Below are 19,804 nucleotides of genomic sequence, written 5' to 3'. Positions count from 1 at the left end.
TCCTTGTTGAAGGAGGATTCAGAAGAGGCACAAGGTTCAGATCAAAGTGTTCTTACAATCAAGGACAAAGCCACCAAGATCCTTCAGGCTTGCTGGACAGTGGGCCACTGAACAAACCCATATTTGCAGCGTTCACTAAGAAGGGCACAAGCAGCCATTCCTTCCCAAGGCTTCGAATCAGTACTAATGATTTTCTTTCTCTTTTCTCTTTCACACTGACTTTAGGAGGAACCCAATGACAATTATTAGAATACCAACACACAGATAAACACATGAACACTTAGAGAAATTTTTAAAATTCATTTTAACCAACAAAGTTACATGAATTTTGGCATCAACCAAATACTATGTGTCTATCCAAGTTTTATCTCCACTTCACCTCATCAATTGCCATTTAAACCTAATTACAGAGGGATTCCCTATTTGGCTTTTAGGGGGTAGAGTCTTGTTTCGTTTTCAGAGGAGATTCAATTTTGCAAGGGTTTACTGGTTGGACAGGATCCTGTTGAAGGANGAGTTCCTTGTTGAAGGAGGATTCAGAAGAGGCACAAGGTTCAGATCAAAGTGTTCTTACAATCAAGGACAAAGCCACCAAGATCCTTCAGGCTTGCTGGACAGTGGGCCACTGAACAAACCCATATTTGCAGCGTTCACTAAGAAGGGCACAAGCAGCCATTCCTTCCCAAGGCTTCGAATCAGTACTAATGATTTTCTTTCTCTTTTCTTTTTCACACTGACTTTAGGAGGAACCCAATGACAATTATTATCACAAGCAGCCATTCCTTCCCAAGGCTTCGAATCAGTACTAATGATTTTCTTTCTCTTTTCTCTTTCACACTGACTTTAGGAGGAACCCAATGACAATTATTATAATACCAACACACAGATAAACACATGAACACTTAGAGAAATTTTTAAAATTCATTTTAACCAACAAAGTTACATGAATTTTGGCATCAACCAAATACTATGTGTCTATCCAAGTTTTATCTCCACTTCACCTCATCAATTGCCATTTAAACCTAATTACAGAGGGATTCCCTATTTGGCTTTTAGGGGGTAGAGTCTTGTTTCGTTTTCAGAGGAGATTCAATTTTGCAAGGGTTTACTGGTTGGACAGGATCCTGTTGAAGGACTAGTGACATGAGGTGTTTCAAAGGAGTTCCCATTCAGGTGAGCTGACCTTTACACAAAAAAGATTGGTTCCGCACAACAAACCCTTGAGGGTTTTCTGCATAGTATGCACAGTGCTTGGGGCAAAAACATCAAGAGAAATATGACTTAGTCCCTTGTCCTCACAGAGCCCAGTCTAGTGTGAAAGACAGATATGTAAACAGATAAAAATCCACAGAAAGAATGCTGAGAAAATGTACATAATGTCAGGGTTCTTTTACAGAGAAACGAGTGGCAAATTCTTCCCGTGTTTAGTTCTAAGAACTTTTATCTCTCCATACAACTTATTCATTGAGGCACTTCAATTTGTCTTGTCAGTCGATTACTAAGCAACTATTTTGTAGCAATCATACACTTGCTGATGCTACTGAACACAAAATCCAAACAGGCAGATAACATTCCTAGAAACAGATTGGTAAAATTTATCTGGCTTAGCCCCTTTTGCTGTGTTTCTTTTAGGTGACCGTGTGACTGGAGATTTGCACATCCAGATGAGATTTTAGAACTGACTGTTCACACGACCTAGCACGGATGCTAGGAAAGCAGGGCCTTCTTGGAAGTGAGAGCTCCCACAACTGTCTCCCAGGTTAGAAGCTTCTCTTGCTTTCCTCTGAGAAGGCTTCGACTGGCAGGAAAATGAGCGGGCTTAGAGGTGTGAGGCGTGGGTGCCAACCCCTGGCTCCAACACTAACTGCATTATCATGGCAAAACCATTTAACCTATGTGGCTTAATCTTCCACCACTGGAACAGAAAGACGACCACACCTACCCCACTGCCCCACAGGGATGTTGCAAGGTTAAATCATCTCTAAGACATGAAAGTGCTTCCTCAGGGATGAGATGTCCTCATCCTCTTCTACAAGCTGCCTGTCTGGCCCCCCAAAAGTCAATTACCTTCACAGTGACTCAGTTTCTCCACTTCTCAAATGGGGATAATACCCAACCCTTTAACGTATAAGTCTGTGAAGATCAAATGATTTAACAGGAGCATGATACAAAAGTTAAATTTCTATAAAATTAGAAGGAGCCATTAGTACCTCCTGTTTTATAACTAACTTTGGCATGATCCTTGCCCATTTCCAAGTTACCAATAAATAGAAAATAACCCCAATGGCCACAATATCCTGCTTTGAACATTACAAAGGCAAGGCAACAAAACTGAAACAATGGGCTGTTTTTGGAAGCATATTCTGCTTAATTTTCATTTCAGTGAAAACACTGAAAAGTTAATGCTTCCAAGCCAATGTTCTTTTATATAAATTCATAGCTTGCAGGAAATGTTTACTTAAACACTTTCCTCTAATAAAGCAGATACTTCCCATAAATATTATTTTGATTCATTAAGATAAAGAGGGACTAGGTTTTCCTCTCTTTCCCCTCTAACAGTTTCCCAAGGCCTCCTGCTACCTTAAGCTGAGCCTAGGCCCGATCCAATGTGCACACCTGGCCTCGTTAGGTCCAGGTCAGTATCTGCTAAGCACTTACTATGCACCAGTGCTGTGCTAGACCCAAGACACATGGAGGGGAGCAATATCATTTTCCTATCTAAATTTCTACAGTATGATTTTGACTATCCACCAGCTTACAGATATGTTTGGGGGGAAAGCTATAGTTTTTTTAAGCTTCTGTTTGTTTTATTAAAAATTCTGTTTATTTTCCAGAAAATAGATAATAGAAAAATCAAGCAGATTTCATTCAATGAATATATTCGTTAAAATACACCACGTGCATAATGCTATGCTAAATAAAAGACAGCCCACAGGAACACAACCTGGGTCACTTCCATTTTTCTTTTTTTTGTCCTTTTTGAGACCGGCCGCACTGCGCTCAGCCAGTGAGCACTGTGAGCGCACCGGTCATCCCTGTATTTTTCTTACAGCTAATATTCATGGTTAGTCACAGGGAAAATTGGCAAAAAACACTGACAGATAAGATCTTCGGCCTGCAGGAGCTTTAAGTCTACTCGTGGACACACATGAATAAATGGACAATTGTGTTCCACATTTCATCTCAAGATGATCTCATTGTTGAGGAACAGAATAAAGTGGCCTTGCCCCCTGGCCCTCACAGCACTTTTCTCATGGAACCACAAAGAGTTTGCACAGATCCCCACTGCAACACTTCCTCCCTCGGGTCTGATTCCTCATTCCCTGTCTGTCTTACCTCTTCCATCTCTCTCTCTCTCTCTCTCTCTCACACACACACACACTTTTTTAATCTCTCTCTCTCTCTCTCTCTCTCACACACACACACACACACACACACACACACACTTTTTTTGACAATTGTGTTCCACATTTCATCTCAAGATGATCTCATTGTTGAGGAACAGAATAAAGTGGCCTTGCCCCCTGGCCCTCACAGCACTTTTCTCATGGAACCACAAAGAGTTTGCACAGATCCCCACTGCAACACTTCCTCCCTCGGGTCTGATTCCTCATTCCCTGTCTGTCTTACCTCTTCCATCTCTCTCTCTCTCTCTCTCTCTCACACACACACACACTTTTTTAAAAGTCTTCTTTTCCTCAGTATCTTCCACAGCACCCAGCACCTGATGGATGTTGAAGACATGTGCACAAATGGTTATAATCTCAGGTAAAAGGTGTCCACTGCTGAAACATAAGCACAAAATGCCATGGGAGCTCAGAGCAGGGAGATATCACGTTCTTACGTGGCATTCGGACTGGACCTTACGAACTCGGAACTTCTGGCCAGAGACAGAAGACTATCCCAAACAGAGGCAAGGTCCTGAGCAGAGTGCAAGGCAAGAATGAGCGTGCCTGGAGAGTGATCTGGGTGGTCGGCTTTCTGCCACTTTCTGCTCAACTTAAAACCTGACTTCCACACTGTGGCTCCTAGTTTTTGAGCTTATCTCCACCCTCCTCACGTGCCTAACTAGAAAATGTGCTTGTCTTAGAAGTAGCACTGGAGGGCTTCCCCACTGGTGTTTACTAGAACAGGGAAAAAGATGCCACATTTCCCAGGGTCTGTGTGAGGTGATCTGCTTTTCCTCACTGACCAGCTGGGCCTCCACACCAGCACTTCAGGAGATTCTGGGCCTCCTTCACGAGCCAGGCCTGGACATGCCACCATGTGTCCATGAGGAAAGCCAAGCAAAACCGGACTCTCATCCCCTTCTGGAAGTATCTTCCTTTTTCTGCTATAGTCTCTCTTTTGGGGGATTCTCCCTCACCCCCAACATTGCAGAAATTACTTAAGAAATCACCCCCAACATTGTAGGTAATTTCCTGATATAAGCTTACATTTTTCTCCTTATCACCCTCCTCTCCAAAAAGATTCTGCCCCAAGAATTATTCTTGTCATATATTGTTTCTTTGTGAGACCCAAATATGTTGTGATTCCCAAATATCTCACATAAATAGCACCATGGTTAATAAATGAAACAACAAGGCTCTGAAAGGGAAAAATACATTATTCTCTACCTGTTCTCAGAAACCCATTCTGCAAGGAAGGATATGCCAGCAAGGTTCACAGACAATACTGATGACAGAAAACCCTACTCTAATATGGAGCAGGTAAGTAGCAGGTAAGATTCAAGAAGTACTGTCCAGCAATGTTCTAGAAGTCAGGAGACCTTCAAATCTGAAGCTCTACCACTTTCTGTTTGATGATATTGAGCAAGCTGTTTACTTTCACCGGGCCTCAGTTTCTTCATCTGTAATATGGTGGTAGAAGTAGTAGTAATACTAATAACAACGATGATGATGATAATACCATATGTCTGGTTTCAAGCTTCTAGAAATGATCAAAGAGACTTAAGTGCTTCGTCAACAACTAAAAATCAGGACAAATATAAAGTGGTATTATCTTTCCAATAAGGAATGATTAAACTCTAAGTTAATCATATTTCTCCTTTCCTCCAAGAAGCAAACCACAGAACAGGTCAACAGAACTAAACACGAAACTCTCAGGAATTTCTCCATCTGGCTTCTAACTCAAGCCATGGTATCATTAAGCATCTGAAAGCTAATCTGCTAGCAGAATTCAGAGACAAAAAGATCTCTACAAAATTTGAAAAGCTGTATGACAGACTAAGAGGAGAAAGGAGAGGAAAGAAAAGGACTACTGGGGAGAGTGAACTTATTTTCCACCATTAATTTATAGTGGGAATGTACAATACTCTCTTATTTCAGGTGTTCTGTGCTGAAAACTAAATATTATTATTTCTAAATGACATCCTAATTGCTCAGAAATGCTTCAAGTAGTGAAGTCCAGGAAATGGCCTAAAGAAATTACAACTTAACACATACATTTAGAGGGAGATGGCTGTCGGGAAAATGGTCTGAAGATCGCCATCAGCTCAGTACACACTGAAGTGGTCCAAAGCTCTGGTCTGCTCCTCAGGTAGAGCAGGAGGAAAGGCCTTGGGGGCTGCAAATCCCACACTATTAAATCTGAATAAATCCTGGATCAAGCACAGCAACCATGTGAGAAAGTACTACCAGTTTACTCAAACGCTTTTGAGTCATACGTTTTCCATTTGAATAAAGAAAACTCTTTGAATCCTTTTCTTGCCTTCCAACCCTTTTACATTAGATTAGGAATTCCCAGGTAGTAAGGATTAGTTCAGAAAGCCGAGAAATTACAGTTGGCAAATTCCAAGGCCCAACACAGAGGAGTTAAAGTTGGGAACGAATGGAAAATTGTTTGAGCTTTACTTTTAAATGATGCTGTCTCCAACTGCTTGTGTTTTAGCTTCTACAATCGTTTGGGTTTGGTATAAGATTATACCTGAGAAGCTGCATTGTGTTGAGGAAAAATATAAAGGCCAACTCCCAAATTCACTTTTTTCTAGAACATTTTAAAAAATAATATAGTGCAAGCTTTAATATATAAATTAAGATGTCATTTCATCTGCTGTTATTCACAGTCTAAATTTTATATTATATATTAAAATACTTTAAAAGCTAAAAAAAAATCATTGCAATATAGATATAATGTAGGAAAATACATATTTGTGGCTTTATACACAATCTAAATTAGTCCATTCTATACAACAGTTTTCCAAAATATAAATGACATTTTACATGCAAACTTTTTTCTAAAACTTCTGACTCCAATAGTCACTCGTTATTAAACTTCAGTCAAGGTTACTGGCCATTCTGAGTCTCATTTTTCTCATCTGTAAAATGGGGTAATACTTCCCTCCTTTTAGAGTACATGTGCAAATTAAATGAGATAGCATACATAACGTTCCTAGTCCCATATTTGATGCTAGTAGTTAATAAAGGATGACTGTATTCTTCACATCCCTTTCTGATTTTTAAGCATGATATTGACCAAGAAATCCCCCTCTTTCTTCTAAGAGAACACTTTGACTTGGCTCTTCTTCAAATGGAGAGAGACTTTTAGAAATAACAATTATAAGACAGAAAGAACTGAAGGAAAATAGAACCTTCCAAAAAGACGGGAGTGTCTTGACCTTTTACTGCCAAGAATTTGAATTTGATTTGTTCTTCAGATATTTATAAAATGAATTATAGTTCATCTCACCTTAAATTTGTCACAGTTTTTCAAGAAAGGCCAAATACTGACAGACATGAAGAATACTGAAATGCAGAAAAGGGAGGTACTACCACACCCCTGGAGGTAACCAGCCAACCTAAGAAAGCTTGGACACATTACTCATTTACTCACCATGTTTACACTAGAGTAGAAAACCACTATTCTTTAGGGGACACAAATATTTTCAACTCAGCAACTGAACATACTTTTCCACCACACAGACTGCAGTTTTGGAAGAGAAAGCGAATTCTTCTGCAACATGACATGTTCAGGTTAGGAACATAACTTAAGAATCTCATTGTGAACTGAAATACTATTAGGAAATAAAGACAAGTTTGAACTTTTTTAATCTTTCTGTTTCAAAAATAGGATTTCAATGGTGCTATCATTCCCCTGCTACCTTACTTCTGGCTATTGAGCTGCTTGATTAGGGTAAAAGGAGAGGAGAGCTAAACCCCCCACACCTGCCTCCTTCTTGGGCAAGGCTGCTAAATAGAGAAGGTGCAGACTGCCTGTGAATTTTGGTCACTTGTGATTCTCATGCCACTGCTCTACCCCTCCCCCACCAAACACACTTCTGATCCCCCCACATATTTGAGATTTGCCCAGGTTAGAGTGGGTCATTCATTGGTCATTCAACATCTAAAATTCGCCTCTAACCAAAAAGAACTCAGACTAAGGAAATTATTTTTAGTATTCAAGGGTATCAAAGGAAAATAAAACAAAAACTGATGCCAAAAGTTTGAGTCATTTCTTTATATACAACAACTTGAAGGTAACTCTGGTTGGCTGGAAAGGAAATCCCACGGGCGACTTATTTAGGATCAAAGTCTTTCTGAAAATAGAAAACCCTACATTTTCTAAGGGGTAGATCACTGTCAGAAGTGAATTTCACTTAACCTAAAGTTTTATGCCAACTTTAAATACACTAAAATTCCAGTGCTTATGAGAAGGCATTCACCCGTTACTTGCTTACAGGTACATGGAAAAGCTATTATGGGGATAATCAGCTCAACTATAAAAATGGAGCAGTCATCCATAATGACAAAAACAGACACAAGTCATAAACTGCCTTTCCCCTTCAGAATTCATGCAGACACTCACTCTGCATTCTTCTGTGCAAAGATAAAACTTTCGCCTTGAATAAACAGTGCTTTTAGTCTTGCTTGAGACTTATAGTGCCTACAAAATAAACACAAATAAATGCTGTTTCTTAAACAAAAGGCAGATGGACCCCTCTGCCCTTAACAAGGTCAGAGTGTGTAAGGTAGGAAGATCACTGCTGGCAGGGACTGGCTGAGAATCTCTGGCTGCAGAAACAGGAAAGTCAGTCTTCACTGGATCACTGTTATGCCCCAGATCTGGTTTCCTGGACAAAGGGCCAGTGAAAGGTTCTCTTGGAAGGGAAGGGGCTCATCCACCCACTGCTGACCCAAGCAGAGACCAAAGAAATGGAACAAAATATCATCTAACGTCCTTAAATTTCTGACTAAACTATTTAACTATCTGAATTTCTCTCTCTCTCTCTCTCACATAACCTGCTTGTGTTTATCTTCAGACAGTTTTCCTAAAAGGTATCAAAGTTCATTCAGACAGGTAGGGCTTTTTGTTTTCTCTGTTGTTTTTATTTTTTTAACATAGAGGCATGTCTAGAATAAACCGGTTACTGATATTTCAAAAGCATAACTAAAATGAGAATTGAGTATAACTAGTGTAGAAAGGTCAGATCTTGGCCCTGCAATTACCCGGCTGACTTTGGGCAAGTGACCTCTCTGGGCCTCAGTTTCTTCATTTATATGATTGGGCTAATAATGCCTACCCCACTACCTACCTGGTTATTTTCATGATCAATGACACCACATGAGTAAAACCACATTTGCAATCAACAAGGTTCTTATTGCCTGAAAGTAGATACTGACGGTCATGACCAATCCAACACAAGAACAACCATGACCACCACCATATCCTGAGGGCCTGCTTTGTGACAAGGATGACCTGATAGTGGTCAACTTACCAGCAAACAAAGTGATATCAATAATAAGATTCTCGTGAGAAGTTAGCAGTAATCAATGTTTTATATTCTCTGTAATTCCTGAAAGAATGCCTTAAGAATGGAAAAATATCATGTAGGAGAAAAAAACCAGGCCTTTAGAATTAGCCAGACTTGGATTCAAATCCACCCCTGTCATTTCTAGGTGTGTGACCTTGAAAACATTACTTAACTTCTCTAAGTCTCAGTTTCCTGACTTGCAGAATAGAGATTAACACACACAAGACAATGTATATAAAAGGTCTACCACCAGCCCTGACAAACAGAAGGTATTCAATAAAACTTCATAAACTAGTATGCATTCCATAATGAAGAAGGGTGTTTTGACCTTGTTCCTATGTCTTTTCCTAATGCTATTTGCACCAAGAAATCATACAAAAATTTTAGGTCTTTATCCAATTTATAACAAACAAAAGTGATTTAAAACAACAAAACAATGGCTAAAATGACACCGAATAGAATGTATCAATTAAAAACTGACAGACAAATTACACCTCACTGACAAAAATTCAGATCTGCAGAATTTGAGCTGGGAAATTTGAGCTTGGAAGAATAAATGCCACAATGCAAAAGAGAAGGAAATAAACCTACTCTACAACTGCAAAAGTTATCAGCAAAATTAACATGTAGCAAATAATAACAATGAATTCTAATTTCCATGAACAACGGACCGTGATGAAAATAATTTTATGTTCTTAACATGGAGAGTTATTAAAATATTTGTATTCATAAACACAGAATCAAAATATACATGGGATCAAAAAGGTACCCAAGATCAAAAGCATCCTATATTGACTTGATAAAGACACAGAGGGGTGAAAGTAGGATAATAAAGCAGAGGTTCCATCAGCGATGATCAGAAGCGTTCCTCTCCTTTGCTGGAAGAAATTAAGTATGATGTTGGTTTTCTTCCCTTATGAAGAGCAAATGACAGCTGTGGAGGGCAAACACTGAATTTCTACAGGAGCTGAAAAAAGAATGGAATCATTTGCTCCACTGTTAACATCTGAGATTGTCTTAGTTTGAAAAGAATTTTTATTTTTTTGAGAACAGCTATGTAATTTTCCTGTATGTGAAAATGTTACACAATAATCACAGCTATAAGTGAAGTTGGAACCTATGTAAGAGTGGGGATTTGTTCAATAGAGGGTCTCCTAATTTTCTGGCTTTGAAAGAGGTTAGAGGGTCTTGCAGATATTCATATGACACAAAACTAGGAGAAAGTAGATTTTTTTGCAATAATTCCCTCAACTTCTCCCTAGGTTTTCACATCATCTCTTCAAACTAGGAGAAAGTAGATTTTTTTGCAATAATTCCCTCAACTTCTCCCTAGGTTTTCACATACTTCATCTCTTTTGCTCCTCAAGTCAGGGGGAATTAGCATCACCTTTTCTGGTGCGTGTGTTAAGATGCAAAACAAAACCCTCAAGACTAACAGAGGAAACAATTATTTAAGGGTAGAAATGGAATTAGAGCCCCAGTATCCTGACTACCAGCCCAAGCTGCCCTCAATGCACAATCCTATGTAAATAATAACGGTTTATGATCCTTTAGAGACATGAATCTTTCTGAGAATCCAAAAAACCTTTTGACCCTCATCCCAGAAAAACACACACATATATAGAATATTTATAATTAAGAGGCTTATGGAGCTTCTCCACTCCATTCAAAGCCCATCAAACCAGGTTAAAGCCCTTTGGTCTGTGCAGCAAAGTAGGGCTGGCTAGCTGGAGAGTGAGGTGCAGTTCTGTCTTCTCTGACCTTTTTTTCCAGTCACTAGAACTGAGGCACTCTTTTAAAGGAATACTTACCACAGGCAACAGTTGATTACTGTGGTCATCTGCACTTCCTAAACTTCTCTTGTGTACACAGAGAAGCAAACAAAACACTCCCCGGAAGTAATATTAAAGGTCTGATTTCAACCTACGAAACTACAAGAAAATGGAGATCTTTAGCCCAAGCACATAAGCAGAATCACAGGTGACATGGATGGGTGCTTAGTTGACAGACCCAGCTTTTGGATCTACCTTTTCCTGTGTGAAGTTGTAATTTTCAGTTTGTTTTCTCACCTTAGAACTGATGACTAATTTTTCTAACACATCTAGGGTTCTTGGTATCAAAATAAATTAAACAGCAATTTCCCTCAGCCTGTGGCTCCAATACTGATTAGCTTATTAAAGAAAGGCAAGACGAATAAATGAAAAAGAACCCCAACCACATGGGGAGCAAAGTTCACACTCGAGAGGACTTGTGCCCTGGAAAGCAATACCTTCGTGCAAATCCAATGACAAAATAAAGCACAATAACCATAAAATGCATTATCGCTGCCTCTAGGCCCTCCTGTAGATCCGGGAGTGGGGATAGGATAAGGAGAACTTTGCCCTTTCTTTCTGCCTAAGACATATTCTCATGCTGTCCCTCAAACTTCAAAAACAGTTTTCTAGGGGAAAAAGAAGAACCAGAAAATAAATGAGACTACTATAAATGAGGGAGAATAAGGAAAGGACCAATTCTTTTCACCAGGATATTGCAGGGAAACTGTGAAGAAACTCATAAAGGGTCTCACCTGTAAAGAGACACAGGCGAATCAACAGCTTCTTCATTCTTATGCAGAAGGTTAACTGTAGCGGTTTCCTAATAGCCAAAATGGCCCGGATGGGGGTTGACTCTCTACTCTGAGTGCCCAGGATCCTCCTCCTCTGCAGACCATAATATACCGGCTTTCATTTTAAGGGCAGTAATGTTTTTCTGGTGGTTCGAGTCTCAATGCAAATATTACAGTCAAAGTGATGATCTATTTCTCTTCTTTGGTTTGTATTTTTCATAATTTTCTTAATGTCCCATCTCTTTATCCTACCAATAAGCCTGTAAAGTAGGTCCATTTCTTATCTTTTCTTTTCTTTTTTTTTTTTTTTGGTGGCTAGCTGATATAGGGATCCAAACCCTTGACCTTGGTGTTACCAGCACTACACTTTCCCAAGTGAGAATAGGTGCATTTCTATTCCTGGTTAGGGAAGTCCTCTCAGTAAACCATAAGCATATTTATTTTTCAAATTACAGTAAATTCCAGGGATATAAAAACAAAGAAAGAAATTATAAAACCAGGGAGACTTTCCTATGTTAATTAGAATTTAATGAAGACTTTAAACTGGGCATTTACAATGAAATATTTAAGTGCATCTGTTTATATTAAATCCAATAGCTAAAACAAGAACGAGGAATCTGTGCCACCACCATGATGCTCTTTATGTTGCATAAGGGGCCAAAGTCCAAGTGCAGCATAAGAAAGGATTCAAGGCAGAATGTGTGTGCATGCGTTCAGACTCTGATTCTGAGTCTCGCTATTTTCAAACTATGAGTAAGAAAGTCTGTCACCTCTGCCTTTCACTCTTTCTCTAAAGGGAAAGTGTTGCCCATTTTGAACCACAAGTTGCACAGTACACTTTTGGTCTGGTTCAATAAAATCACAGTACTGAAGAAACTGATCTGACAAACGAACTGGCATCTCTAGAAAATAGTTTGGAAAAAGGAATAAATTCCCAGCTTTCACACATTATTAATAGGAAAACCATGCAATAAAAAAATGCTATCTTCGGGCCGGCCCAGTGGCGCACTGGATAGCGCGCCGCTCAGGAAGTGCGGCGGCGCTCCCGCCCGAGGGTTCGGATCCCACATACAGACCGGTTCCCGCTCACTGGCTGAGTGAGGCGCGGGAGCAACACCGAGGGTTGCGGTCCCGTTGCCGGTCCCCGGTCTGGTACGGGGGCAACACTGAGGGTTGCGATCCGTTGCCGGACACGGAAAAAGACAAAAAGAAAAAAAAAATAAAATAAAATAAAAAAATGCTATCCAACTCTACCTTTTTACCTGCTCTTCAAGATAAATTCTTGTGTAGCACCATAAATGTATCTTTTGGTAAAAAATAGGTGTTTTCTCAAACTGAGTTCATTCATGAAAAAGTGAACCTCCATAAGAAATGTTTGTTGAGTTCAAAGGAAGGAGAAGAAAGAGCCCTTTAGAGAAATTTTGTATGTTGTCAAGTAGCAACTACCTTTCAACTATCTTCAGCATTTCCAGTTTCACACATAAAATCAACTCCTACCAGAAAATATAGAGTGGACTAACAAAATGTCCACCAAGTAAGATGCCAGTGAACAAAAAGGTCAACTGGCCAAGGTCAAGGGTTCAGATCCCCATACTGGCCAGCCACGAAAATTTAAAAAAGTCAATTAGGCTGCAAGAAACAGGAGAATTACACCACTGTCCTTCGCTGCTGGACGACTTGAAGGGTTGTCACTGTAGAAAGCTGATCATAGAAGGGATTAACTGGTAGACTTTAGGCAGGAGAATGGACAGAAACAATCTTCTGTTTTAAAAAGTGAGCTCATTCTAGTGGCATTGTAAAAGATGCAAGGAAGTCCGGGGGGTCAGGAGGCTATGGCACTGGCCCAGGTAAGAGATAAGCAGAACCTGGACAAGGGCAATAGTAATGGAGAGAGGGAAGAAAGATGTTCTCGAGGTGGATTCAGTAGGCTGGTGACAGGTTAATGGAGGTGAGGAAAAGGTAAGGCACGTGGGCAATGAAGCAAAGGACATGGACATAACTTCCCACAGCCCATTAACTATCAGAGAAACTACAGTAAAGTAGAAGACTCACGAGGTTAATTATAATGGAATTTCACCTTTATTTCCTTACCTTGGCAGCAGAGTTTGATACTCCATGTGTAACATTTCTGATAAGGCCCCCAACATTTCCATACTTTATCAGTCCAGTAACCCCTTCAGAAACATCATTCAAAAGCCCCATGGGATTGCCAAGAAAATCCACCGATCCCAGGATTCGAGCTGCCTGGCTGAGGAGTTCCTATCAAATGGAGACAGAGAAAAATCAAATTGGTGTTTGTTTATATTTCCAGATACCAATGTCCCAAGCAAAAAGGTTAGAAGTCCATCTTGTCCTCCATTCCCATTACTACCAACAATTACCCTTTAATCTTCATCAACTGTAAAATAATCTCCTATCCTTTCACGGGCTCCACCTAAACTTCTCCCAATATACACATCCTAAAGATTGCTTTCAATACTCTTAGAAATACTCTTCGAAGCCAGTTAGAAGAATAAAAATAGCTATGAAACAAGAAAGATTCTTTAAGAGTATTTACAAGGGTACTTCAAAAAGTTCATAGAAAGATTCGTATTATTTTTTAATTCTATTTTTCCATGAACTTTTTGAAGTACCTGCATATTAATATATATATCACTCTCCTTTCCATCCTTTCTACAAATAGAGAATTAATCAGCAGCAGGGAGGATTTTAAAAGAAAAGGGAGGGAGGAAAGTAGATTTGTAGTTCCCCTCATATGCCGTGGAGGGGGTGGGAGACAGGAAGAGGGCATGGACAGACTTCTCAGAAACACTCCACTTTTTCTGCACCTCCAATTGCCTTATTCAGGTGATATTTACTATCTCACTCTTCTTAGAGGTAGGTGGGAATATTACCAATTAGGAAAGTCAAGGAAGGAAGCAAGGAAGAAAGGTAGGGAAGGAGAAAAGGAAGTAAGAACAGATGTATTTTAACTTTGAAAGCTAATAAATTTGATATGATCTTGACCTATCTATTCATCAAAAACTATGCCTCGGCTTTACACTATGGTCTTTGCAGTCCATTCTGCAAAACAGAAAATATCCAACTTGATTATAAAAAAATTTTCAAGATCAACTCAAGGGCAGGATCTCCTAGGATCTAGAACACTGGTGTGGTTGTTGAAAATAGGCCCATGCCTAGTAAATAAAGAGTTCACAGTATTTTGTGTTATTATTAAAGCATTAATTAAGCCATTAAGAGTCGTGATTAACCTAATGGGAGCCCCTGAGATTAGCTCTGAGGGACAAGACTAACAACTCATAAGTCAAATGTACTGTCTCAGGATTTTCATTGTATTCATGGGATGTGACCTAACCCATAACACAACAGAGCTGCAATGCTTAACTGGGTTCTAAATAGTAATGTCTAAGTAACCAAAATTCCCAAACAACTAAAACAAACATTCTGTTTATGCTCCAGCCACTAAGTACTTTTCCAAAGCTTACCTCCTGGAAATGTTTAAGAATATCATTGATGATAAACTCCTTGGTCTCATAGGGATGTACCCGAGTGAATGGATCCAAATTAATCACAGCATCTTCAAACCGAATCAATGGAAATCCCAAGGTGCTTTTTAGGGCCTAGTTAGGGAAGAAAGGAAATGACATACTTTAGCCATATGATGGCTTTCCAGGGCACTATAATTCTGGATTCCATGAAAGCTACAAGTCATGCTAACTTTCCAATAAATAAGGATTTTCTCTATCATTATAAAAATAAAGGACTAGGGGGGAAAAATTATATATATATATCACCCAAAGTCATACACATCACAAGAAATAAACACTGTTAGCTTCATGGCGTAATTCTTTTTGGTCTATTTTGTATCTGTTTGTCATGTTTTACTTTTTGGTTGATGACTGCCACACATACAGAAAAGTGTACTCATCAAATGTATAATTCAATGGTATTTCCCAAAGGGAACACAATGATGTAACCACCACCCGGATCAGAAAGTAAATTATTTTCCCCATCTTGGAAGTAGCCCCCTCCCCATTTGCAGACCCCCAGTCACCAATCCCTCTCTCTTCCTTAAAGATAACTATTATCATGACTGCTACTACCACCAATTAGTTTTCTTTGCTTTGAGTTTTATATAAATGAAATCATCAGTATGTACTTCATTATATGTGGCTTCTTATAGGCAACATTAAGTGTGTGAGATTCACTGGGTTGTTGCATATAGCAATGAAAATTAACAAATTGCGGCTATATAATATTCCATTGTACATATAAAACAATTTATTTAACCATTACTGTTGATGAAAACTTGGGTTGTTTCAATTTTTTTGCTATTATGAATAATGCTGCTATGAACGTTCTTAGACATGTCTTTTGGGTCACATTCATATGCATTTTTCTTGGATATATACTTCAGAGTAAAACTGCTGGGTCATAAAGAATGCACATGTTCAACCTCAGTATATACTGCCTAACAGTTTTCCAAAGTGGTTTTCTAAAGTTTTCNAAGTGTGTGAGATTCACTGGGTTGTTGCATATAGCAATGAAAATTAACAAATTGCGGCTATATAATATTCCATTGTACATATAAAACAATTTATTTAACCATTACTGTTGATGAAAACTTGGGTTGTTTCAATTTTTTTTGCTATTATGAATAATGCTGCTATGAACGTTCTTAGACATGTCTTTTGGGGCACATTCATATGCATTTTTCTTGGATATATACTTCAGAGTAAAACTGCTGGGTCATAAAGAATGGACATGTTCAACCTCAGTATATACTGCCTAACAGTTTTCCAAAGTGGTTTTCTAAAGTTTTCCAAAGTGGTTGAATCAGTTTACACTCCCTCCAGCCATCATTGAAATTACCTGTTATCCTATATCCTCATCAACATTTGGTATATAGTGTTTTAAAAAATATTCTGATGAGTATGTAATGGTACCTCAGTGTGGTTTTAATGTCCATTTTCCTGTTGACAAATGAGCTTATGCACCTTTTCATATGTATATTGGTCATTTGGATATCTTTTTTCATGAAATGCCTATTCAAGTCTTTTGCTCATTTTTGAAGTGAGTTGTCTGTTTTTCCTTATTGCGTCATAGGAGATTTTCTCATATGTTCTGTATATAAGTCCTCTGTTGAATAGACGTAAATGTATTGCAAATATCTTCTTCCATTCTATGACTTGACTTATTACTCATTAAATGATACCTTTTAATGATCAAATGTTCTTAATTTTAACAAAACCTACCTTATCAATCTTTTCCTTTATGGTAAGAGCTTCCTGTGCTTGATCAACAAATATTATCTACAACATATTCCCACATGTTTACTTATAGAAGTGTTATTGTTTTACTTTTCACACTGAAATCTATAATCAACCTAGACTTGGTTTTTACGTATGGTGTGAGACAGAGATCAAGATTCATTTTTCCCAGATGGAAAAAAATGACCAAGTAACGTTTTTTGAAAAGACCATCCTTTCCCCTATTGCAGTACAGTGTAAACTTTGTCATGAGTCAAGTGACTGTACGTATGCATCCATTTCTGGATTCTCTTTTCTGTTTTATTTTCTTCTGCTTTCTACCAATACCACACTGGCTTAATTACTGTAGTTTTGTAGTAATTTTTGAAATCTAATAGTGTAAGCTCTCCAACTTGTTCTTTTTCTTCAGGATTACTGCCATGGGTTAAGTATGTCCCCCCAAAAGTTCATATATTAGAAACTTGACAACCACTGTAACAGTTTAACACTGTTAAACTGAAGGTGGGAAATCCAATTATGGCATTTGAAAGATGGGGCCTTTAAGAGGTGATTAGATTGTGAGGACTGTGGCCTTGTGAATGGACTAATCCATTCACAGAATAATGGCATTGTTCTGATGGCTTTATAAGGAGAGTGAGAAGGTTAGTTCTCTCTTGCTCAGCCCATTCTCACCATGTGACACCTTGATTGCCATGGGACCCTGAGAGTTCCCACTAAGAAGGCCCTCACCAGATGTATTACCTGGACTGTGGACTTCCCAGCCTCTGAACTGTAAGAAATAAATTTCATTCCTTACACATTACCCAGTTTCAGGTATTCTGTTTTAAGCAACATAAATGGACGAATACAATTACCTTGGCTGCTCTTTTCACTTTTCAATTATATACAAATTTTACAATCAGCCTGTCAATTTGCCACAAAATAGGTGATGGAATTTTCATCAGGACTGTATTGAATCTATAGATCAATTTAAAGAGAAATGACAACTTTACAATATTGAATCTTCCAATGTATTAACATGGTATATTCCTCCATATATGTATGTTTTTAATTTCCTTAATAATGTTTAATTGTTTTCTGTGTAGAGGTCTTGTACATCTTTTGTTGGATTTACTCCTAAGTATCTGTGGTAGATTAAAAATGGCCACAAGTTCTTTACATCTTCTCCTACCAAGAGGTGAAGTCTATTTCTACTGCAATTGAATCATCACTAACCTTGTAATTTGCTTCAGTCAATAGGATGGGGGAGAAGTAATGTTGTGTAACCTATGAGGCCTAGCCCTCAAGAGATCTTGGAGCTTCTGCCTGACAGCCAGCACCAACCAGCTGACATATGAGTGAGGTCATCTTACACCACTCAGTCTCAGTTGAACTGCCAGATAATTATAGCCATGTGAATAACCACAGGTGAGTCCAGCAGAAGAACCACCCAGCTAAGCCCAGCCCAAATTGCTGACCCACAGAATTGTAAACAAAATGTTTGCTGTTTCAAACTGCTATATTGTGGGGTGGTTTGTTACACAGTAATAGATAATGACACAGACTTTAACTTTTCTTAATCTATTGTAAATGATATCCTTCAAATTTTCCTTTTCTCTATTGTTGCTGACAAGTAGAAATACAATTGATTTTTGTACAGTGTCTCCAGCAACTTGCTAAATTGACTTATCTATTCTAAGAACTTATCTATAAAGTCTTTTAGATTTTCTAGCCACACAATCATGTAATAATAAAGTTTTCACTTTCCAGTTCTTATACTTTTTATTTCTTCTTTTTTTTAAAAAATCTTTCAATCCTTATTGCAGTGGCTAGGATATCGAGTATAAAAGAGAATAGAGGTGGTGATAATGGGCATCCTTCCCTTATCTCAAGGAAAAGCTTTTAATATATCACCAATGAGTATATTTGCTGTAGCTTTTTTATAGATATACCTTATCAGACTAAGGCTGTTCCCTTCTATTCTTAGAATGCTGAGTTATCATAAATGAATGTTAAATTTTGTCAATGGCTTTTGTGCATTTATTGAGATAACCATATTTTTTCTCTTTCTTTTTTTGATGTGGTGGATTATATAATTTATTTGTGAGTTTAACAAAACTGGCATTCCTGGAATAAACCCAACTCGGTTATGATATATTATCCTTCTTATGTATGAGGATACTTCAAAAAGTTCATGAAAAGATTCATATTATCTTTTAATTCTATTTGTCCATGAATTTTGTGAAGTACACTTATTTCTATATCTGATTTACCAATATTCTGTTCAGATTACTTTCTTCTATGTTCATGAAAAAGTACTGTTATATAATTTTGCTTTATTATTTCATTATTTTTTAAAAATACATTATATTTTTCTGGTAAACTTCTTGAACACGTTCATAGTTATTTTAAATTCTGTGTCTGAAAATGCCAACATCAAGTCTACCTGTGGGTCTGTTTTTTCTCTTGGTCCTATCGCAGTAGGCCTGATAATTTGTGATTTAATCCAACATTTTATATAAAAACTTACAGAGACTTTAGGTGAGTATTTAGCTTCTAGCAAGCAGTTAGAATAAGAGGAATAAAGTCTTAATCCAACCAGGGTTTGGGTTTCCTCAAGACCAGATTTCAATCTTTGTAAGTCCTGGTCTATTTCAGTCCTTATAAGGCCTAATACAGTCTGTTAACAATCTCAACTGAAAACCAATGCCATTTCTCCACTTTTAATCTCCCCAGTACCATAAAACTGCTGAAAATACTATTTTGTTATTTAGCCTCTTAGTTGCCATGTTTTGCTTGGCTTCTCTCAGACTGGGTCACTTAGAAATTGGCAAACGCCTCAAGAAATAAGGTATCTCAGACTACTGGGATCTGTTTCTTGCCTGTCCCTTCTCTGTAAGATATTAGCCCTTCAATTACCAGCTCTCTTAGTATCAATAAAGACTAACTTTTGCTTTGCCAGTCCCATGAGACTGCCAAAAGCTTTGCTTGGATTCTCTGCCTTCTGGCAGTTCCTTTCTACTTGCCTTTTTACCTTTCTCCCCATACTGCTTACAAATCAGGAAAGCCTCAAGAATAAAAGCAAAATAAATGTCGAGCTCACCTTACTGAGTTTCTCTCCTCTCATAAATCTTGGACCCTAAAGTCCTGGCTGTCTTGGTGGCATTCCAATGGTTTCATACACCCCCCCCCCCCCCCCCC

At 38.4% G+C, this 19,804-nt stretch overlaps 1 protein-coding gene across 1 annotated transcript in view; it reads right to left on the bottom strand.

Annotated features, from left to right (window-relative positions):
- LOC103598933 (vacuolar protein sorting-associated protein 13D-like) overlaps nt 1–19,804 on the bottom strand; it is a gene marked incomplete at its 5' end in the record, with an annotated part of 136,093 nt that overhangs the window by 70,523 nt on the left and 45,766 nt on the right. The window contains 2 exons of the mRNA XM_008582999.1: nt 13,446–13,613; nt 14,840–14,974. Coding sequence (XP_008581221.1) covers nt 13,446–13,613; nt 14,840–14,974 — 303 coding nt within the window. The remainder of the gene's footprint in view (nt 1–13,445; nt 13,614–14,839; nt 14,975–19,804) is intronic.

Source organism: Galeopterus variegatus, unplaced genomic scaffold (genome assembly GCF_000696425.1).
Source record: "Galeopterus variegatus unplaced genomic scaffold, G_variegatus-3.0.2 Scaffold2792, whole genome shotgun sequence".
Classification (NCBI taxonomy): Eukaryota; Metazoa; Chordata; class Mammalia; order Dermoptera; family Cynocephalidae; genus Galeopterus; species Galeopterus variegatus.
Note: the sequence above shows the minus strand (reverse complement) of the source record. Positions and strands in the feature narration are given on the sequence as shown.